The 24279-nt window shown below is 50.5% G+C and overlaps 1 protein-coding gene across 1 annotated transcript in view; it reads left to right on the forward strand.

Annotated features, from left to right (window-relative positions):
- LOC119390975 (uncharacterized) overlaps positions 1 to 24279 on the forward strand; it is a 232878-nt gene that overhangs the window by 191159 nt on the left and 17440 nt on the right. The window contains exon 4 of the mRNA XM_037658685.1: positions 11268 to 11348. Within this exon, the coding sequence (XP_037514613.1) occupies positions 11268 to 11348 (81 nt within the window). The remainder of the gene's footprint in view (positions 1 to 11267; positions 11349 to 24279) is intronic.

The following is a 24279-nucleotide window of genomic DNA, read 5'->3' on the forward strand; positions in this document are numbered from 1 at the left end:
GTCACGTGGTCGTGACGTCGACGAAGAAAGCAGTCGGCGTTTGCAGAATGAAACTGTTTATTTGGCCGAACTTGTGGCCGGGAAATGAGAACTAGAACTACAGCAATACACTGTACAATGATAGCGGCGAACAGGCGTCGTCCGTCGATCAACTGACAAGCGGTCACGCGCGTCGGCTTTTATCCAGGCGCTATCGAACTTTCCAGCAATATCGCTGGTGGCGGCGTAATCTCTAGACAAAGCTAGAACATTCGCGTGCGGGGCGCAATCTTAACAAACCGATCTACTACAATCGCGACGCTTCTAGACACTACTTCGCGGACAGCGTCGAGCGTTGATAACCGTCCCTGCCGGTCAAACCCGAATACATCAAAACAAGACAAGTGGCGTGGCATTGCCCCCCTCTGAAAAAGCATCGTCCCGATGCTTGTGAAAGAACATAGAAGAGAAAAATAAAAACAAGTGCATACACAAATAATTAGTACAATAACAAAGGAAAAAAAAATAGAGTCCCCAGGATCGCTAACGCGCAAAAAACGGCTTAAGGCGCACGACATGGACGACTTCAGGTCGCGCACGGCGCCGCTGAGAGTTCGTAATGCCGTCAGGGACAACCTCATAGTCGAGTGCGCCGAGGCGTCGAAGTACCCTGTACGGTCCGAAGTATCGTCGAAGAAGCTTCTCACTAAGTCCTCGTCTGCGTATTGGCGTCCATACCCATACACGGTCACCGGGTTGGTATTCCATGTGGCGTCGTCGAAGTTGTAGCGGCGGCTGTCAGTCGTCTGCTGGTTCTTGATCCGTAGGCGGGCGAGCTGTCGTGCTTCTTCGGCGCGCTGTAGGTAGGTGGTCACGTCGATGTTTTCCTCGTCGGTCGCGTTTGGTAGCATGGCGTCGAGCGTCGTTGCCGGGCTCCGTCCGTAGACCAACTTGTATGGCGTCATCTGCGTCGTTTCCTGTACGGCCGTGTTGTACGCGAAGGTCACGTACGGAAGGATGGCGTCCCACGTCTTGTGTTCGACGTCGACGTACATGGCCAGCATGTCGGCGATGGTCTTATTTAGACGCTCGGTGAGGCCGTTGGTCTGTGGGTGGTACGCGGTGGTGCGGCGGTGGCTTGTGTGGCTGTATTCCAAGATCGCCTTAGTCAGGTCAGCCGTGAACGCCGTACCTCTGTCGGTGATGAGAACCTCTGGGGCGCCGTGTCGAAGGACGATGTTCTCAACGAAGAACTTGGCTACCTCAGCGGCACTGCCTTTGGGCAGGGCTTTTGTTTCGGCGTAGCGGGTGAGGTAGTCGGTTGCTACGACGATCCACTTGTTGCCGGAAGTCGACGTCGGGAACGGCCCCAGTAGGTCCATCCCGATTTGCTGGAACGGCCGGTGAGGTGGTTCGATTGGCTGCAGAAGTCCCGCGGGCCTCGTCGGTGGTGTCTTCCGTCGCTGGCAATCTCGGCAAGTCTTAACGTAGTGGGCGACGTCGGCAGCAAGGCGTGGCCAGTAGTATTTTTCCTGTATTCTGGCGAGCGTGCGGGAAACACCGAGGTGCCCAGCCGTCGGGTCGTCGTGTAGGGCCTGGGACCTCTGGTCGCAATGATGAGGGCACGACAAGAAGGTAGTCGGTTCGAAGTGCCGAAAAGTTCTTCTTCATGAGAACGCCGTTCCGTAAGGAAAACGACGGCAGTGCTCGCTTGAATACCTTCGGAACAACGGCGGTCTTGCACTCGAGGTACTCCATAAGGCCCCCCAGTTCCGCGTCGGCTCGTTGCCTTTCGGCGAAGTCGTCGGCACTTAGTTCCGAGGAAGCAGTCGTCGTCGTCCTCTTGCGGCGGCGCGTCGACGGGGGCTCGGGACAGGCAGTCGGCGTCAGAGTGTTTTCGTCCGGACTTGTACACGACGGTAATGTCAAATTCTTGAAGTCTGAGACTCCATCGTGCGAGACGACCAGAAGGGTCCTTCAAGTTAGCTAGCCAACATAAGGCGTGATGGTCACTGACAACTTTGAAGGGCCTGCCATAGAGGTAGGGGCGAAACTTTGACGTAGCCCAGATGATGGCAAGGCATTCCTTTTCTGTTGTGGAATAGTTGGCTTCTGCATTGATAGTGACCGGCTAGCATAACTGATAACCCTTTCAAGCCCGTCAGTCTTTTGCACAAGGACGGCACCGAGTCCTACGCTGCTTGCGTCGGTGTGTATTTCCGTATCGGCGCAATCGTTGAAATGCGCAAGTATGGGTGGCGTCTGCAGGCGTCGTTTAAGTTCTTGAAATGCTTGCACTTGCGCCGTTTTCCAACTGAATTCCACGTTAGCCTCGTGAGAAGCGTCATTGGGTTCGGCGATCCGTGAAAAGTTTTGACGAAGCGTCTGTAATAGGCGCATAAGCCGAGAAATCGGCGCACTGCCTTCTTGTCGGTGGGTGGCGCGAAGTCGGCGATCGCAGCTGTGTTCCGCGGGTCTGGGCGCACTCACAGACTTGCTGATCACATACCCAGAAACAGGAGCTCGTCGTATGCGAATCGGCACTTTTCTGGCTTCAGGGTCAGTGCAGAGGCCTTGATTGCTTGAAGTACTGCCTCAAGCCGCCGGAGATGCTCGTCGAAGGACGAGGAAAACCGACGACGTCGTCCAAATACACAAGGCACGTCTGCCACTTCAATCCGGCCAGTACGGTGTCCATGACGCGCTGGAAACGTCGCAGGGGTGCCGAGCAAAGACCGAAAGGCATGACCTTGAACTCAAAGAGGCCGTCGGGCGTTATAAAAGCGGTCTATTCTCGATCTCTTCCGTCTACTTCGATCTGCCAATAGCCTGTCTTTAGGTCCATCGACGAAAAGTACGTCGCGTTGTGAAGTTCGGTCCGGGTGTCGTCTATCCGTGGGAGGGGGTACACGTCCTTCTTCGTGATTTTATTCAGGCGCCGATAATCAACGCAGAAGCGCAGTGTCCCATCCTTCTTCTTCACTACACCACAGGTGATGCCCACGGACTCTTTGAAGGCTGGATGATGTCGTCGCGAAGCATTTCGTCCACTTGTTCTTTATGGCCTCACGTTCTCGCGTCGAAACTCTGTAGGGGCTCTGTCGGAGTGGTCGAGAATTTTCTTCTGTTATATTCGGTGCTTAGCAAGGGGCGTTTGTCGGACCCGCGATGACGGACGAGAAACAGTCCTTGTATTGCAGGAGCAGGGTTTTGAGCTGGTCTTGCTTGACCTTCGGAAGGCTCGGGTTGACGTCAAAATCCGGTTCGGGACCTCTATTCGTCGAAGCAGGTTCGGCAGCATCGAAGAGGGCGAAAGCATCGCTGGCGGCTACACATTCGTCGATGTAGGCAACCGTCGCACCCATGTTGAGGTGCCTATATTCGTGGCTGAAGTTGTCAGCAGTACCTTTGCTTTACCGTCATGCAGCTCGGCGATACCTCTTGCGACGCAAATTTGACGGTTCAGGAGTAGTTGCTGATCGCCGTCGATTACACCTTCAAGGTTCGCAGGTTTTTCGGTGCCGACGGAAATAATGACGCTGCAGCGCGGCGGAACGGTCACCTGCTCTTCTATCACCTTCAGTGCATGGTTCCCTGGCGTCGCGTGGCGTGGGAGCGCTTTGTCTGAGCTTAGTGTTATCGACTCAGACCTCAGGTCGATAACGGCGCCGTGGTCACTTAGGAAGTCCATTCCGAGTATCACATCCCTGGAGCAGTTTCGTAGGATTACGAAGCTCCGCAGGATAAGTCCGGTTATTGATGGTGACTCTCGCCGTGCAGACACAATCGGTGTTATCAGGTGCCTCCAGCTGTCCGGATTTCGGGTCCACTCCAAGCGGTCTTTACTTTCTTCAGCTTGGTGGCGAATGGGCCCACTGACGACTGAATAGTCGGCTCCGGTGTCGACGAGAGCTGTGATGCTGTGGCCGTCGATAAGGACATCGAGGTCGCTAGTTCGTCGTCTTGCGTTGCGGTTAGGTCGTGGCGTCGGATCACGGCTTCGTCGATTTGTCCCGCTGTTTCTACGTTGCGTCGTCAGGTTTTCTTCGGGCCGCGAAGTTTCGTCGTGAGGGCTCAGTCCGGTTTGCGTCGTGTTCTGAAGGTCTCGTCGCGTTGTCGTCCGTCGGCGGCCGCGGAGGATCTTCGGCATTTCGTCGTACAGCACACCGCACCTCCATCGTTTGCTGCCCTTAGTTTCCCGGATACGGCTAGGCGACCGGCCCCGGTTTGGGCCAGTGTACTGCCGGCGGTGCGGTGACATGTAGCGGCTGGGCGACGGCGAGCGGGAAGCTCGTCGTTCTTCCCACTGTGTTCCGGTGAGGTAGTCGTCGATGTCGCAAGGCCGTTCGCCTGGCTGCGGGCGCGGCGCGTTAACGGCGAATCCGCGTAGCCCCATCTGTCGATACTGGCATCGGCGGTATGTGTGGCCGGCTTCCCCGCAGTGATAGCAGAGCGGCCGGTTGTCAGGGGCACGCCAAACGTCGGTCTTTCGGGGGGGCGCAGCGTTGTCCTGTCGGCGGGCGGTATGGCGTCGGTGGTGGTGGCGGCGGAAACTGCTGCGGCGACGCGGCGTCTTGACGTGGGCGAGGGGGTGGGGCGTTGCGTCGGGCTGCAGCAGCATAGCTCATTGCTTCCGGCTGAGCCTGCGGTGCTTCGGGAATTCCAAGCGATTGCCGGACTTCCCCGCGGACAACGTCGGCGATTGAATGCACTTGATGCTGCGGCGAAGGTAACAGTTTGCGCAGCTCTTCCCGCACAATCGCTCTGATGGTGTCACGCAGGTCATCAGACTGCAGCGCCTGAACCTCCCCGTAGGTCGTCGTAGGAATGCGGCGGTTGTACTGCCTAGTGCGGATTTCTAGTGCCTTTTCGATTGTGTGGCCTCTGAAAGGAATTCCGAGACCGTCTTCGGCGGGTTGCGCACAAGTCCGGCGAAGAGTTCTTCCTTCACTCCCCGCATCAGGAAGCGAACTTTCTTTTCTTCGGACATGGCTGGATCGGCATGGCGGAATAGTCGAGTCATTCTTCGGTGTACAGTCCGACGTTTTCATTGGGGAGCTGTACACGGGTCTCGAGAAGGGTTTCAGCCCTTTCCTTCCGGATGACGCTCGTGAAGGTGTTGAGAAATCCGGTGCGGAAGAGGTCCCATGATGTTAGCGTGGACTCTCGATTCTCGAACCAGGTCCTTGCGCCATCTTGAAGGGCGAAGTAGACATGGCGTAGCTTCTCGTCGCAGTCCCAGTTGTTGAACGTGGAGACTCGGTCGTATGCCTCCAGCCAGCTTTCTGGATCCTCGCATGGTGATCCGCGGAATGTCGGCGGCTCCCTCGGTTGATGCATGACGACCGTTGTAGGCGCCACAGCGGTTGTCATTGTGGCTGTTGTCTTCTTCGTTGTGATCCTGGTCTTGTCCGGTAGGGGTCCGTATTGTGGGGGTAGTCCTTCCAGTCTGCGGCTGGCTCGACTGCCGCTGATGGTGTCGGTGTCTTCTTCGCGACGTGGGCTGGGTTCAAGGCTTGTCGGGGGCGTCCGGAACATGAACGAGCAGCACCTCCACCAGATGTCACGTGGTCGTGACGTCGACGAAGAAAGCAGTCGGCGTTTGCGGAATGAAACTGTTTATTTGGCCGAACTTGTGGCCGGGAAAATGAGAACTAGAACTACAGTAATACACGCTGTACAATGATAGCGGCGAACAGGGCGTCGTCCGTCGATCAACTGACAAGCGGTCACGCGCGTCGGCTTTTATCCAGGCGCTATCGAACTTTCCAGCAATATCGCTGGTGGCGGCGTAATCTCTAGACAAAGCTAGAACATTCGCGTGCGGGGCGCAATCTTAACAAACCGATCTACTACAATCGCGACGCTTCTAGAACACTACTTCGCGGACAGCGTCGAGCGTTGATAACCGTCCCTGCCGGTCAAACCCGAATACATCAAAACAAGACAAGAAGTGGGCGTGGCACTATACACGGCTATGCTATGCTTTATCCTTCCCCGCCTGCTTTACGTTCTCTTCAAACTCACTTCCCTTTCCCACCCCTTTGATCTACTGTGCTGCGAACGGCAATGCTATGCTCTACCCTCCCCCTCTTCACAGCACTGCTCCTCACCCTCACTTTCATTTTCAACCCATTTGCTAAACTGTACTATACACGGCTATGCTGTACTTTATCCTTGAATGCGTATAACAGCAGAACAAAGCAGGGACACTAAAGATGCACACAGTACGACCGCTAGACTTCTACTGAAAATTTTACTCCGGACACATGACATATCACTACCAACATATAGTCGCTTTTGTGCCTGGGTTCAAGAACAAGAGACGTACACCCGGACCCGCACGGACATAATTCACTCTTCTGCACGAGGAAAACAACTACAGGGCTCACCGTCATATTTACACTGATGGCTCTGTTAAACCTACATCATCTGCGATTGGTGTTTGGATTTCATCTGCTAATGTCACCATCTCTGCCACTCTTAGTCACCGTACTTCGTCTACAGTTACTGATATGGCTGCACTGTGAGCTGCTTTTAATACATCGCCGACCAGACAGCTGAGTCTTGGATCATCTTCACCGACTCAAAAGCGGCGCTGCAGTCTCTGAAGTCTCCCGCACGCAGGACCAACTCGTCATGGATATCAAACGCCAATGAACAGAGCCTGCTACTTCCATCACCACAATAGGCCTCCCAAGGTCGGCCAGGGGGCGCTGCGTCGCACGCGTTTCGCCGCCTGTCTTGCGAAAACCGGTCGCTCCTGTCCCCACACCAGCCTTTTGACTGCGCTGTCTCCGCACGTTCAGGCACCCTGCACGCGCTGTTCTCTGCTCGCCGTGCACGTGCAGCTTCACGTGTCGCTTGCTCTGAAGGTTTAGAAAGATTCCAGAGATGGGAAAAAACGTTTTAACGGTGGGAATCTTACCAGAGGAGGACGGTTGATCGACCACCTTTTCGGGACCGAGCAGGTCGTCAAGGGCGATGCTGTTTGTGCGAGCGCTACGTGCGTGCAGATGCTGAACGGGCACATTTCTTTGACATGAGTAGGGAGGTGACTGCGCGAGTTCTGTAATTATGTTACCGGTAAAACGCACATTCGTTGCGGCAGTCGTCTATACTCGGAGCTGTCAGCAACCATCCAGCACGCTTTCGCGTGCGTTTTCTATTGATAACTTTTCAATTGCTTGGATGCCAAGTTTGTCGTGCGGCTTTAAATTTATTATGAGCTCAGTGTGAAGAGCATAAATTTACATCTGCCCTGTTGAGTCACTGGCTGCATCGCAATGCGCAGTGTTCAGTTTCGTGGGAGTTTCACTTTTGCCGAGGTTTGCATCGAATGATAACAACGTCGGATCGCAAGTTTAATGTCGCGTTGGATTTTTTTAGAGCTCCCTTTGACAGCATAATGATATACGCAAACAATAAATAAATAAATATTTCATGCCCACTTCGACGATGCATGTTTCTTGCAGAGGCGCGTTTCATTTCGAATAATATCGACGCCTGATCACGCACCGTGTTCGCTTATTCGAATGTCGCTTTGGTTGTTTCGACAGCTCGCTTGGTCAGCATCATACTACACAGGGGCGTAGCCAAGGGGGGGGAGGGTGGTTCAAACCCTCCCCGAAAATTTTCAATTTTGCTTGCGTATATGTACACGCACACATACAAACGCACGCACAAACATACATAAAGTATGGTTGGACCCCCCCCCCCCCCTCGAAAAAATTCTGGCTACGCCCCTGATACAATACAATACCCACTGGGATCGCGCATGTTTATGATTATGCCGAGATTTGTGCCCAATAATAAGCGCATCTGAATTCGCGAAGCCATCGAAAGTTTAATTGCCACCTTGGTTCTTTTTTCAGCTCGTTTCCAAAGCGGCATGCAAGGCTTTTTATTACGTGCCGAACGCATGACATTAATACGAGGCACGCCGTGGTGTATTAATTCGGATTAATTGCGGCCACCTGGGTTTCTTTAACGTGTACGTAAATCTAAGTACGCCGGTGTTAGTGCATTTCGCTCCCATCGAAATGCAGCTGCTGTATGCGTGAATCGAACCCATGACCACGATTTTAGCAGCGCGACACTTCAGCCTTCTAAGCAATCACGGCGTGTCGCATGCAAGGCCAATATAAACGCTCAGTGCAAACATACAGCTTAATTCTGTTTACAGGGAGCCGCGACGGGAAATGTACTGCAATCAGCTGAATTAAACACTTAGTACTCACGGTACGTTATTTAAACTGTGGTGTAATAAGCCCAAATGCTCCGCTGTTGTAACATTACAAATGGTTGACTCGGAAAGCCAGCGCGCAATCTCGAAACGTACAGCGGCTGTCTACTTGTTGTAACTTCGGTTCACAAACGCACTTCCCTTTCAAATGAGCACGATCATCGCGTTTCTCCCCGTTAATAGTTCGTAATACTGTGTACGACAAAAACTGCTTCAAGGTGACAAGACCGCGAAAGCATCGCGGCGAACTGCCATAATCCACTCTTGACGCCTCTGCTCATCGGACTGCTTGCATTGGAAAACGGTAGAACATGACAGGAAGTTTTCGGCTCTTCGACATTTTTAAACTTTTGTGACAGTTCACAATGCAGCAGGACTGCGTGCCTGCTTTCGAGTACGACGAAGGAACGGCACCCATAGCGTGAAAAATGCGAGATAAAAGCCCCGGGGAGCACGTTCTCCGCGCGCGCGATGGGAAAACCAAGCAAGAGCGACCCGTCCCAGCTTCCATATTTCACAGCGCAAGACGACAACACAGTGAGGAACACAAGACACACGGAGCGCTGACTGACAACTGATATTTTATTAAAACCAGCCAGTCTTTTATACCACTATATCAGTTGTCAGTCAGCGCTCCGTGTGTCTTGTGTTCCTCACTGTGTTGTCGTCTTGCGCTGTGAAATATGGAAGCTATAAACCAACTCGCCCAACATATAACCGTCCCAGCTACCGGAGTTTTCCCCTCTCTCCGCTGGGGCGGCGGACGGCGCTGCGCAAACTTGAGCGTTGGAGGCCTATGCTCTGCAGTGGATACTTGCCCACCGTAGAACACAAGGCAACGTCCAGGCTGATGACATTGCCAAAGCTGGCATGACGCCTCGAGAGAAATCTAATAATAATATCTGGCGTTTAACGTCCCAAAACCACGATATGATTATGAGAGACGCCGTAGTGGAGGCCTCCGGAAATTTCGACCACCGGGGTTCTTTAACGTGCACCTAAATCTAAGTACACGGGCCTCAAACATTTTCGCCTCCATCGAAAATGCAGCCGCCGCGGCCGGGATTCGATCCCGCGACCTTCGGGTCAGCAGCCGAGCACCATAACCACTAGACCACCGTGGCGAGGCTCGAGAGAAATCTCGGCGACACTCGTATCGGGACACGCTTGGCGCCTCCAGCGATCCCTCTGGACAGATGCTAGTCGCCAGTATGGGCCTCTTTACAAGATCGATCCATCGTGTGACTTCGATATGCCGTGAGACCTAAACAGACAAGGTTAAACATTCGTGCACCGCATAATACTAAATGCCGCATACACTACTTTAGGAGCAAGAATAAACGGTCGGACAAACCATTGTGCGTTCAATGTAATGTCCCAGATCTGTATCATGTTATTTGTGATTGCAAGCGATACGCATCAGAGAGAGTCTCTGAAGGGAGCCTTATATTTTCAACGGGGCTCGTGCTTAGAGTTCCGACATATCCTGGGCCCATGGCAGCGCAGCATCTGGGCGCTACGTGCCACGAAAGCGCTGTTGAGTTTCTTGCGAGCCACGAGCCTGAACGAAACTTTGTAAACAGTGCAGTATACGTGTGTGTGGTTCTATGTGTTATGCGTTTAGCAGTGTGTATATCATAATCGTCACCGAGCACCTTGAGTAGCAGGTCAGGCGAATAGCCCAGGCAAACATCTCCAGCTTTTGCTTAAGATGTTTCTCTCTCTCCTATAGCGCGTGTATGCCACAGAAAGCGGGCACATTCCACTACTCACCACACTGGTCCCCTGAAAGTTGACAAGGGAACGCACGGGCGGCGAACACCGTGTAGCGCCGCACCTTGCAGCTTCTCTTCTGAATCATCTGTACCGAGTGCTTGGGTGGTGACTAAGCAGGTCCCGGTTCGTGATGATGATCATTTTCTACCTACGACACACAGCAGACCTCGACCATAACAGCTCTGCCTAAAATTGCAGCGATTTCTTTCTCATTTTGACAAAGATGGGTTTTTGTTCGAGCGCGTTCTGTAACGCTATCGCGTTAAAATATCTAGCCACCCTAGTCACGACCGTAGTTTTACTTTGAAAAGGCTGGACGCCGCCTCCATACACGGCAGCGCTTTTAAGTACCAAATGGCGCTAGGGGGTGTGGTCGTCTACGGTCCCTGTATATGCTCCCACGGAAACACGGTGGTTGGCTTCAATATTTAATGGTTTAGGAGACAGATCGCACTGATGACTGCAATTTCCTCGCGCTGCCTGCTCGCAGAATCACTGCATTTGTTCACACCGTCTTTGCATATCGGCAGCTTGCCATAGCTTCACGCGACACTCTATTTTGCCTGTATTGCCCGGACATAGAAGGCTTCGAGTTCTGGCGAAGTGGGAGGTTTCATGTGAGGTCTGCCCTCGTGAAATTTTTGCGCCCGCATACGTGTGTTATCGGCAAATAAAATATCGTGGTAGCTTTGAGGCGTAGCTAGGGTACAGCAACCTTAGATCTCAAAAGACCGAAAAATTCATCTTTGATTTTACGAATTACCCAATTTGACGAAATAATGGAGGTCGACCATCACTTCGTTAAACAGAGTTTCTACTGTACTTAATGCACTGATAGTTATACGCAATTAGAAAGTGCGGATAAATATTTCAAAGTCAATTGATGAATATGATTGCAGTGTATCAGATGACAGCCTAAAGAGAGAGGGCGAATGCATTGGTACTTTCTTGCTTTAGCCTAAGTAAAACAAAAACTTAATAAATATAAGCATGAGCATGGAAAATTCACAGTAACCAGTAATTACGCATTATCTTGGGAGTGTCCATGAACGATGAAGGTTTACTAGCACTTAATCAGAAAAAATTATAACATAATTTTTAGGGAAAGCTCAGAACACCAGAGTCAAGCCGTGGGCATGTTCTCTTGCGCCAGCAGCAGAAGACGACTGCTCTGAGCGATTACTACCACGGCCAATATAGTTGACACGAGATGTGCAGCTGCCACGTACATGGAGAAATGTTAATAAAATTTCATTTCTTCTCGCAGACAAACCGATAATCTGGGTGACCATGCTCGGTACCGATTACAACAATTGGGCTTTGGTGCATATACGTGAAGGAAAATATGGTAAGTGGAATGAAATAAACAACGAGAGAGGCAGTAGTTCTGCGTAATGAGGGACTTGGGCACTGATGGATGTAACGAGGTTAAGAGAAACCATTTTTGCCGTCCTAATCACGGATTCTTATTAATTAGTGATTTTTAAAAGGAATACTGCAGTGAAACCAACTACATATCCGAAAGGTAAGCTCATTCTGGTACATCACGCGAGAGTGCTCTAAGCTTCACAAATGATGGCGGCAGTTACACTTATGCAACAAGTAATGGAGCTAGCCTTCCAGGAAGTAGTATGCGAAGTGACGGGCAATATATTTCTTAGAAGTGAAGACCCAAATCAACGTCTAGAAAACAGTTCCCAGATGCCTATGAAATTACACAGTGTAAGAAGAGATATCCGCGGAACTAACAATCTCCCCTTTTCCGTCAAAGTACATACGCAGCTTTTCTGGACACCAGCGGTTTAGTTCGCGTGAATGGCTCCGCGTGGCGTATAGACGTTAAAGATGGAAAAGTCCCGCCATGACATATGTAGTGAGGTGCCACTATACAAAAGAGACTCAAAAAGAAACAGTACACACACCCTGGGGCCGTACGCTCAAACTATAGTGTACTAGAATAATTTCCTAGTGACGCGTCTGTGAAGGAGCGCGTGCCCGTTTGTACGCCACGTTTGTACGCCACTAGAAAAAGCCGCCACTGCGCCTTTTTCTAGTGGACCGGCTGCTGTCTCCTCTGCTGCGTATAACGTTGTCCTTGTCCGCGTTTGTAGGCCTTCCTCAAGTGACAGATTGGTTAATTGATGCACAAAGACTGCATGTACTATAGTATGGCGTAAACAAATTTTGTGAAAACCACATCAACACACTACTGTGGACAACGTCTTCTGCAAGCGTAAATGCCGCAGACCGGTGGATTAATTGCAGTTCGGGACATCGCCTGCAGCAGTGTTTATTCGCATTTTTTATCATCCATTTGCACAACCCCAGCATACAAGTATATGTGCCTGTTTTGCTTCTATTGCGCAATATCTAGCACAACATTTAAATCGCGTGCTTATCACAAACTACACAAGAGTGAGCAGCAACGTGCACGCTGCGTTGCTATGCCAGAAGGCGTACAATTAAACCGACGGATGCTTACTGATGGTGGTGAACATTTCGTACTTTATTGTCGGTTACAGAAACGCAGCTGAACGAAATTATTACTGCGTTTCCTTACCCCATTTCACGGCGTGCAATGAGGCTACATGGAAGCAACCCACATGAAAGCGACCGAGAAAGAATAAAGTCCTCCACCATTTTTTTGCACATGAACTACCACGTTGAACGTAGCGTCGCAGCACACGAGACAAGCAGCTGCAAAGCGCAAACCGGCGCGAACTGGCTATGCGACTGGTAAAAAGCGCAGCAACGCCACCATTGGAGTCTACTGGCGTTTGCTTCAATCGGCCTATTGTGCCTCCCTCCTGGACGTGTCACAAGGGGATTATTCTAGTGCACTATAGCTCAAACGATCGCAAAAGGCGACAAACGCAAACGTATCGCCTTTAGTTCGCGCTGATTGGCTGTTGAGCACAAGCGGAAAAGGGAGGGTGCCATCTAGTATTTACGCTGAGGGTATCAACGAGCATTACCTTGGCGTGCTTTCAGCACTCGTTCTTTGCCAGCGTGTGCTTTTTTCGTGGTTTGACCGTTGCAGGAGCATGAACCGTGCGTTGCTCGCGGGGTTTATCGTGCACCGGCATGATGTTGAGATGTTGCGACGATGTCGCTGCAGTGGTACACTACAGCGACATCGTCTCAACATCTGAGTACACCCTGTTAAACACTCAACGAATATACATTTCACACAAAGTTGCATTCTTTAAATATTATACTATGCAATAAACAATTGCACAAAAAAACATTGAAAGCACTTTCAAGACGTCCTATATTTCAAGTAGCCACAGCCAAGCCTGGCCACTGCATAGAAGCCAGCCCGAAAATGCCGCACTCGGGTACAGTGTACTAGAATGAGGGCCGTGTGTTCAGTCGGCGGAGCGCGCGACGCTCTGGTTTGAAGCCACGAGGGTAGACAGGTCCCGGATGTTGGCGGTGGCGCTGCAGTCGCACGGGCTGTATGGTGCGCCTTCTGTGTGTTGCTGTCGGCTGCTCGTGCTTATTGAACTCCACATTTATTGTGAAGAAACGAGGTATTTCTATCGCTTGTGATGTTTTGCACCCATGTTCGCGAGTGAAAGTCAATGCCTAATCGTCGAAGGCAACGTCACAGTGCCTTGCGCCGGGGTGCAACACCGGACACAAGTGGGCTCACTTCCCTCTTCGCCGTGCCAAAAGTTGAAGAGGAAAGAAAGGTTTGGGAACGAAATCTGCATCGCAAAGATAGGGTGCTTGATGAATGTTGCTCAGTCTGCGAGCGTCATTTCGAGCCTTCATGCATCTTGCGAGACTACGTCCGCATTATAGACGGGAAAGAGGTACGCATCCCGCGAGGAAAGCCACAGTTGCTGCCAGATGCCGTACCTACGCTTCTACCGAACACACCCGGCTATTCATAGAAGAAGACGCCGAAGCCTTGGGCGCCAAGAAAGCGCAAGAAGTCTTCAGTGTGTTGTAATGATCCCAAGAGACCGTCTGCTGAACAATGATGCTCAGAGTGAACTCGCTCCACTTGGTACGTCACATTTTCAAGTCGACGCACCTGAATCGGAGCTGTCTTGAGTACAGTCTGTGTTAGACCTTCGCTCTCTCGATGTGCCTTCCGTGTACTGGAGTTCTCACAACCTACCGGGCCTTGAGGGATCTGTATACTGCAAGCTCACGATGTACAGTCGCGGTCACTGTTAGAGAGAACGCGGCACGCGTGGCCGCTTTCTTCGGGCCGCCAAGCGGGCGCCGCGCGAAGTATTGCGGCGCAAGCGCACTCAGCGCCAGAGGCGGAGTTGGCTGCGCGTCGTCTGCTACGGTGCCTCTCACTTCGCCGCACGCGCTCTGGTTCAAAGTACTGTAGCTATGGAGCTCGATAGAAAGTATTTGAACTGGGTTATCTGGGCGCGCCGTTCATGCTACACCCAGTATTCGGCTTCGAATTTCAGACGTTCGTTTTCGTCGCAAAATGAAGTTGGTCGCTGAAATTTCACTTGGTTACAAAAGGAAATAGGGCACGTGGCATAAGATTAACAGCGTGTGCCTTGGATGCTTCACATGTCAAACAGCGCATTTAGGCGACGAAAGTTACGCCCACCTTTTGATGAAACTCTGCTCGTTATGAGTTTAAAAGGGGCTGCGTGTGTTCTTAGTGTGGCATTTCGTCAAAGCAATACCTTCCGGCGTGGCCAGAGTTCCTGAGAATGAGTGCTGGGAAATCGTCGAGCTCTATTTCAAGGGTAGGTCGCAGCGAAAAATCGCCGAAGCGACGGGAAGAACGCTCAAGACAGTCAACAGGATCGTAAGAGCATTTAAATCTTGCCGCCGGATCAAGGATGCTCCGCGGAAGCCGAGGTCTCGAGTTACGACTGAACAAGAGGATGCTTGGATCGTTGCGGCGGCAGCCGTGAAGCCAGGTCTCTCTGCTCAGCAAATAAGAAATAACCTCGGCTTGAGAGCATCCGTGACAACGGTCAAGCGGCGCCTCCGGGAAGCGGGTTTGAAGAGCAGGATTGCAGCCGAAAAGCCTCTTCTTCGATCTCAGAACAAAGAAAAAAGGCTGCAGTTTTCTCGACAGCATGCGCAACTTTCAACTGAGGAGTGGAAGCAAGTCGTCTTCACAGGCGAGTGCACGTTCACTACAACCTGCGATCAGCAAGCCCGTATTTCGCGCCCTGACAACACCCGCTAAGCTACACGAGAATGTGTTTTTGCAAACGTGCTTTTTGTAAGAAAGAAATGTGCTTCCAGCATGGGCTTCCAATTTTGCTCTGTGAATACGTTTAAATGACTGTGTCATTCCGTTTACATGCATACATCTCGAGACTCCCGGATGCTTTCGTTTTCATGACGATTATTGATTATGAGGTTTAACGGCCGACGCTACACAGGCGATGCGACGCGTCGTGGGGGGGGGGGGGGAGGGATCCGGATTAATTTTGACCACCTAGGAATCATTAACGTGCACCGAAATCGTTTAGAAGAACCCAATGACGACTTATGAGACTGCGGTTAATCGTAAAGGCATTTCAAACACTGCACGTTTAAACATAGCTTGAACAAGTTAGTAACGGCTTCAGCTATCTGTACGTTTCCCTATTTTATGCGTTCACAATCGGTAGTCTAGACACCCAAATGTTCTTTTCTTTTTTTCCTTGATGCACGTACCAGCCAAAGTTGATACAAAGAGTCTCGAAAAGCGGAAGGTCAACTGTAAGTGTCTGGGGCATGATCACAAAAGGCGGTCTCGGACCTCTTGTGAGAATCGACGGCAAGTTCACAGCGAACAAGTACTGCGAAATTTTGACCACAGTGGCCCATCGCGAACTTGCAAAGGTGCACTTCTCCGGGGCTGGTCCTGTATTCCAACACGACCGTTCGCCTGTGCACACTTCGAAGGAAGTTGAAGCCCTACTACGCCAGCTCAACATCGCCGTTTTAGAGTGGCCGCCCCAGTCACCAGACTTCAATATTATTGAAAATATTTAGGGCCAAATGAAAGCGGCACTCGCATCCAAGATCTTCCATGGAATGTCAAGGGAGAGCCTTTCGAGAGCTGTCCACGCTGAATGGGAACGCCTTAAGCTGGATGCCACCCTTGTGGATTCGTTATACAGTTCCCTGCCACGTAGGATGGCTGCCGCGATTGCCCCCGGGAGAGATGCAACCAGGTACTAAAATTCGCCTTCGTCATTGGTTCGGACATTGCACCCTGCTGCCTCGATTGTCTCCGAAAGGAAGGAGACCATCATCTAAGCTTCATTTGCAGCCGTGGTCTTGGCTTCATCGTATATGTAATAAATCTGAAGCACAGATTTATCAATATCTCTTGTTTGTCGTGTGATTGTTTTACTTCCTTAGCATGCCAATTCTGAAACCCAACCTCTGTGATCAAAGAGAACTTTTAGAAGTAAAAGGCGCTGTTAATATTTTAGGCGTACAGCATGCCTGCGCGCTTTCATAACTGATTTAGAATAGTATCTATTGACGCGCCATTGCTACAGGGTTTGTGCATTCCAAAGCACGCGCGCAATCTAGGTTTCAATTAAAGGTAAACATTCGGCAGCAGTCTGCCTGGTTGGGTGAAAGACTAAAGACAAAAAGAGAAATCTATTGACCACCGCATTAGTCCTGACGATGCGGTGATCCTGGAACAGGAATGCTGTTGGCGCCGGCGGCTTCTCCTCGAGTCGTGGCACATACAGAATACAGCGGAAAACATCAACCGCACCACGGGGACCTTGCCCCTCCTCTATTGCCAAGGCTTGCGGCAACTGTCCGCAAGAAAGCGCATATAAGCGCCGTTCACCTCGGGCCATCTCACCCATGAAGAAGAAGCCGGTCAGGCATTGAAACGTCGGGTTTCTTAAAATAAACCTTCTGGTTGGAAATTTCTCTTTTTGTCTTTAATCTAGGTTTCATGTTTGTGTACAGCGCGAGGATAATAATAATAATATCTGGGGTTTAACGTCCCAAAACCACGATATGATTATGAGAGACGCCGTAGTGGAGGGCTCCGGAAATTTCGACCACCTGGGGTTCTTTAACGTGCACCTAAATCTAAGTACACGGGCCTCAAACACTTTCGCCTCCATCGAAAATGCAGCCGCCGCGGCCGGGATTCGATCCCGACAGCGCGAGGAACGACGAAGACGGTAATAACAGAAGGGACACGGACGAGCGCTAACTCGCAACTGATTATTTGTAGTGGTCTGGGAACTGATAGTTCCCAGACCGCTAGAGAAATGATAGAGGCCTTTCATATCAACCGAATGGGTGACGCATGCGTAAGTGAGGCATCCTTGTCTCTTACGGACAAGGAGCTCGCATATCTTTTCAGCACGTGTGCCGTTAGGTGATTCGCTGTTACTCTTTCCATCGGTTTTTTCACGCTTCTGCGCAGTGTTGATGTGTGTTTTGTTTTTAGGTACATGTGTTATTCAAATAAATCGTTTTAGTTGCGAGTCAGCGTTCGTCCGTGTGCCTTCTGCTATTACCGTCTTCGTCGTTCCTCGCGCTGTACACAAACATGCTGCCGTACCAGCTAGCCCAACTTTCAATACTGTTGCAATATAGGTTTCGCCGCTCGAGGCGAAGTGGGAGGCACCGTAGCAGGCGACGCGCAGCTAACTCCGCCTGTGGCGCTGATTGCGCTTGCGCCGAAATAGTTCGCACGGCGCCCGTCCTGGCGCTCCGCGGAGCGCGGTCACCCGCTCCGTGTTCCCTCTAACAGTGGCCGCGACTGCACCAGACGGAAGAAGTTGTCTGCGAAAGAGAAGTTACAAGGTCGATTGAAATAGGTCGCGAAGCTTCGGGCGAAAAACGGTTCAGAACCTATTGCCAACGACACCAGCATGGGGAGGTATGGGTGCTGCGATTGAAGCGCGACTATGTTTGGAGGGAGCAAACACTAATAGCGAAAAAGCAAGTTTTATTCAAACGTAAAGCAATCTTTATGTTTTACAAATTACATTTATTTCCCGAACAATATTATGTAGGCGCATTGTGCCAAGAATGTACGACAGTGTTTAATTCTTACGAAAAACCTTTTTCTTAGCGCCCCCTGAAAAGAGGCGCACGTCATTGTCATTCAGTGCAGCCCTTGCGGTGCATGGAAAGGCGCGCTCGTAAGTGCGTCTGCGGCGACACGCCCCCTCAGGTGTTCTGGTGTTTCGCACTTGCATGCGTTCTGTGAATTATTGTGGTGGGAATTTCATTTTGGTGTGCGCGAAGTTGCGAGGTGCGTTTCATCGTTGGTGAACGTGTTGGCTACAGTGTTCAACGGACAACGGTACGAGGCGGCTAACATTTCACAGCCGAACGCTTTCTTCGGTACTCGCGGAAACGATGTGGTGTTTCAAGGATGCAACAGCAACACGCGTACGCCTGGCGAGCCCTCTCTTCTAGATAAGACACCGGGGCAACGGTTCGGAGTATTGTGCTTGCTGGATTTTCATGGATCAGTATTCCTGCTGCCCGGTTTCCTTCGTGAACACGCGGTGCCTACTATATTTCCTGTTATCGGTGAGCAGATCGCTAAGTTATCTGTCGCACTACAATCACTACATTTCGCATGTCTTGATACGTTACACGTAAGGTTAATTTGTCGGAACAAAAGGCAAAACATAGTGCACGTAGTGTACGTACGCACTTTTTGTACTTATTATGACATTTGTTGCTCATTGTGTAGGGTGTGTTAAATTGCGTTATTGTGATCATTGAAAAATGCAAGGCCTGCGCTGAAACCGCAGCACAGTCAGAGCGAAAGCTGGAACAGCGGCGTTTCTAGAGCCAGTTGTAAGCTCTCTTGGAGCTACAATCATATGCTACAATACAAGTGCACTGGAAAGGTACCCGCTACTCCATAAATCACAATATTTGGGAAGTTTGGAAGCAATTACTAAGCCATTATTCCTCATTCTTCGGAGAAGCGAGGCACCAGCTACACGTCTATAAGGCATTATGTGCACTTTGTTGACGCGACGACTGATGACGATGAAGAATTAAGGCTCAGTCCTTTGTAATGGGGTGGAAGCTTTAAACGGCCCACCAATTATGTAATTTGCATTGGGTGGCGCCCGCTCGCTATTTCCCTCTCCCGTCATGCTGTATAACATACGTTGACGTGGGAGAGAGACGAGGGGACGGGGCGAGGAAATGGATCATGCGCTTATGGGCTTCCTTGGCTACCAATACAAGTGCACTTGCGAGCAACCCACTACGCTATAAATCATTGTAATTTTTGAGAAGTAGGGCAGCAGTCACTGTGCCATTTTTTGTGATTTTACGTAGAGCCGTGGTACCTGCTAAACAAATGTAAGGCATTATGCGCACTTTGTTGATGCTGTGCCTGATGAAGACGAAGAATTATGGCAGAGCCCTTTGTAATGGGTTGGAAGCATTCAACAACCTACTCGTTGCGCAATTCGCATTGTGTGACGCCTGGTTACAGAATTCGCGTTGTGCGACGCTTGGTGCTTATTTTACTCTTCTACCACGCTATATTGCATATGCTAATGTGATTCCTTCCCGACATGAAGCCTGTATAGGACCTTTTCGCAAAGCAGTTTCAAGCACCGACATGGCTCAGAGGTTGAATACTGGGCTCCCACGCAGAGGGCCCAGGTTCGAACCTCGTTCCATCCTGGAATTTTTTTCTTATTTCGTTTTTTTTTTATTTCGAGCGATACTGGTTACGGACACCGGCGGCGGCGGCGGCGGCGGACAACTACGGCGCCAAAAACGGCCGGTGAAATGATCTCATAACAGCTTTCGCTGTAATAAAACTGAAATATTATTTTGGCGTGACCAGGCGTCATTTCTTCTCGTTAGAACTGAAGGACACATGCAATGCGCTTTCTAACTCCCCTGCGCATGTGCGAAGCAAATAAGCAACGCTGCAAACATGAGAGGTACGCTGTTGCCCACTTTATTCACGCCGTGGAAGATGACACGAACGCAGAATAAAAGCTCAGAGAATAAAGTTTCCTGGTAAAACCAAGGCGAATTGCACGACGGTACACTTAAACACCGCTGTTTAGTCACGGGTCGATATTAGTTTAGCTAGCGTTGGCTTCAAGCGCTTTCGCCGAGGGCTTGCCGGCTCTCCTTAGCGCGAGTCCTTAGCGATCAGGGGCCTAAGAAAAATATTTTGAGGTCAAATTTCGCGCTAGTGCCAACAAAATGACGTCACTTTTTTTACCGGATATTGCGTCACATCTGCTTTATTTTTTGTTCCACCGGAAGTGTTCCCTCCTCACACAGATGGCGCTAAGCCCCATGAGCAGCTGATGAGCAGCCATTTTCTGAACGTATGGGCTTCTATGGAAGCTTCGCTACCATTTACATTTACCTTGGAAGTTATCTTTACAGGGCACGACGGATCTGAAGTGACTTACATAGCGCATCTTTGCGGCTCCATTGTCGAAAAGGGAACCATTCTGAGCCGCGAAGAAGCGGTGGACGTTCTTTTTAGGACTGATTCGTATCACGTCTGCCCAGGCGCCTTGCCAACGAGCCAAATGCCCCAGAACAACTTGACACAAGGCCTAGAGCAGCAGGTCACCATCCGCAACGGGACGTACTCCAGCAAAAAATGCTCAGGAACGAAACAATCTGAAGGTATGATTATGCGTGTTGTGTGTATTTTAATAAATGTATGCAAGTACGTGCTAATAAACAAGTTAATTTACTATACTGCTTCTTAGAAATGTTATCAAAATAAAGTAATTTTGATTCCTAAATACATTTTTCTCTTACTTGCTCTTTGCAGGGCAAGCATGCATCTCGTGCCGGTACACCAGAAAAGCACTTCAGTCACGAAAATCAAGGCTCCAGGGATCGATAAGAAGGTGCACCCAAACCACTACGGCTAAACTCCGAGCAGGAGCCCAAAGAAATAGGAGACTCCTCTCTTGCTGTGCTCAGTTAAAAGACCAGCTGAAGCAAATGCAGGAGGAGAACTCCCTAAAGCCCGAGGAAGTTTTGCGGGAACAAACTGCATCACTGCCTTGAAACAGCGAGCTTGTGTCCGACAGTGCTTTTCAGCTGGCAAAAAGAAAAGTGCGAAGGGTAATGTGTACGCGAAAGATTGGATCTTAGGATGTATTCTTATGAAGATGAAAATGGCTGAAGTCTATGAACATTTTCTTAAGCATAATATTCTCTCACTGCCCAGCAAAAGTACACTGAAGCGGTACTTGAGGTTGTACAAGAGTGGCTTCGGTTTCAGCACTAAAATACTGAGACAGTTGAAACAAAAAACAATGCACATGAGCACTTTTAGCAGACATGGAGGGCTCTTAGTTGATGAGCTCAACTATCTGAGCACCTGAATGTGACGTCATCTGGCCATACTGAGGGATTTGCCGATATGGGCCCTTTCACCGAAGGAGGAGATAGCATTCCTTCTGATCACTGGATGGTTGTCATGTTCATACCCTTCACAGTAAAGTGGACGCATATCATAGGTTGCTTTGCCACTCGAGAGAATGCGAAAGCAGGAGCTCCTTGCTAAAATATTGATAGAAGCGACAGTACTTGCTGAAGCCAGTGGACTTCTTGTGGACTTCATTACGTGTGATGATGCCTCTTGGAACCGTCGCATGTGGAAGATCTTGGGGATTGGTGTGGAGTCAGGAAACGTCACCTGCAAGACTGAGCACCCTGTAGATCCTGCTCGTCACCTGCATTTTGTGTCTGATTTCACCCACTTGATCAAGTGTGTGAGGAACTCATTGCTCAGCCACCCGCTGAATGCTCCGAACGGGATGGTAAGTATTTTGTCTAAATGAAAAGTTCCACTTAAATTCGGCTTCTTCCCATCCATTGCCTTGATGATCGCTACTCGATGTGATGTTGATGGCTTGTAATCACCTCAAATTAATTTTGTTTAGTTGCACTGAGCGAGTGAGTATAAACTAAGCTTTTCCAACTATTTACAACTACATTTTCAGGTTTCTATCCAACCTTTGAGAGAGGCATTCAAGATCGACGGTGGGGACATCACGCTGAAGGCGATGCCCGGTGTCACGCTGATACATCTGCAGTCTCATCCCTTACAAAAATGTATGTAGACAGTCTATAGACATGCTAAGAATGGGTTTAGACACTCTATATACTGTCTAAATTCATTTTTGTAAGGGTCATGCTTTGAGAAGATGCGAGTGACTTTGGCGTTTCAACTGTTTGGGGACCGTCTTTTACAGGACCTGAATTTCTAGAAGGACACATTGGAGTCGTCGTGGGGCGGATCGATGCAATATTATCATTTTTCACGTAAGCAAAATTACTGTTCACATTTAAGGAAAACTGAGCAGCCAGTACTCGTGCATTTTTTAGAGCAGGAAATGCATACTATAGTGAATTTCACATTGTTTCAGGGCTATAAACAAACTGATCAAGATCATGACTTCTCGGTTTCCAGCCAGAGCCCTTTGTCCAGGATCCGAGAACGTGACAACTCTGAAGGAATTCCTTGAGTTTTTGTCTCGCTGGCAAGTTGCATGCAAAAGTGGCGGCTTCTTGAGCCAGTCGACAGCAGATGGGCTCCGTGTGACGTTGTGCAGCACTTTGGCTCTGTTAGGGTATTTAGAAGGAGAGGGTTTTAGATATTTATTGACATCTCGACAGAGCCAAGATAAGTTGGAGAACTTCTTTGGTATTGTGAGAGAGTCGTGCGGATCCAACGATCACCCAACACCGTCTCAATTTTTTATTGTTGTCAATTGCCTGTCTTTTCATAACTTGGCCAAGACAATGCAAACTGGAACCACTACTCACAGTGAAGACTTGGTCTCACTACTTCAGTTACCCGATAATACTGACGCGGAAGGGAACATTGCTTAACTTGATGAGTTTGTGGGATGCCGTGTCGATGGAAGGACGCATCCCAACATAAAACTTAACAACCGTTTATATTAGCGAAGTAGCATCAGCGGGGCGAGCATACCGACGCTGCGCTTGTCGGGTAGCGAAGGAATGATAACTTCCGAGCTTGGCAGCTTGGTTTTAAAGCCACCGTCGATGACGTAAGCCTCCGGTGACGCTGCGGCGGCGCTGTCCCTTATCGGATTACGTGGTGTAGCATGCAGCAGTGTCACGCAGGGCTAGCGAGTGACGAGGCGGAGGCTGCGCCGGTTTGTGCGCAGTGTGTCTCCACGTCATCCCCCCCCCCCCCCCCGCCGCGGAGTGCAGAGCCCTCAGGGTCTGTAGAAATCTGGGAGGCGTACCAGACATCCAAAGCATGTCGTGACCGAAGCGGGCTGCGACGTCGGCGGCTGTGGATAGATGCCTGTGGGTGGAGTGGCATTGCCCGGATCGTTCGAAGCTATGTATGCGGCCTTGAGCCGGTCAATCGAGACGCGGACGTCGTTCCCGTTCAGGCGCAGAGTGAAGTTCTTGTCGTCGTGACAGACGACCAGGTAGGGTCCGCTGTAGGGTGGCATGAAAGGCCTGCGGACTGTGTCGTCGCGGAGGAAAGTGTGCGTGCGCGCTGCAAGCTCCTTGAACACGAAAGGTGTGGGTAATAGGCTTGTGGTCGCTATAGATGGTGCCGTTCTGTGCTTCGAAAATATGGCGAAAGTGTTGCACTGCTTCGTATATCGCCAGAAGTTCTCTGTAGCAGGCTGGCAAATTTGTCGGGGCGGTGATCGTGGTTTCGTCGGTGGAACTGGTGGTTGAAGGGGTCGCTTTCCGAGCTGCGAGTTTCTTGGAGAAGAACGCCAAGGGATGCCAGGTGTTGTCCACGCGTTGCATGAGGGCGGCGCCGATGGCGAAGCTAGATGCGTCCGTGAAGAGTCCCAAGGGAGCGTCTGGTACGGGACGGGTGAGGAGTGTGGCGGTGCAGAGGGCGGCTTTGCATTCTTCGAAAGTTTTCGCTAACGTCGGTGTCCACGTGACGGGTTGGTTTCCCCGTAGCCCAAGCCAAAGCATCATGGAGGGGAGCCTGGTAGTCGGCTGCGTGTGGAAAGAAACGCCTGTAAAAGTTCAGCATGCCGAGGAAACGGCGAAGGTCTTTAGCGGTGGTGGGTTGAGGGTAATTTTGCAGGTACGAGATGCGTTGGGGCAAGGGCCGAGTTCCCTCAAATGAAACTTCGTGGCCGAGGAAGCGTACGACTTAATCGCCTAGCGTACTTTTTGGGTATTGACGAGTAGACCGTGGTCATCGAGGCGTTGGAACAGCAGACGAAGGTGCATGTGGTGCTCTTCGGCGTCGCGGGAAAATACCAGTATGTCGTCAAGGTAAACGAAGCAAAAGTCGAGGCCGCGGACGACTTCGTCGATGAAGCGCT

This window comes from Rhipicephalus sanguineus, chromosome 4 (genome assembly GCF_013339695.2).
Source record: "Rhipicephalus sanguineus isolate Rsan-2018 chromosome 4, BIME_Rsan_1.4, whole genome shotgun sequence".
NCBI lineage: Eukaryota > Metazoa > Arthropoda > Arachnida > Ixodida > Ixodidae > Rhipicephalus > Rhipicephalus sanguineus.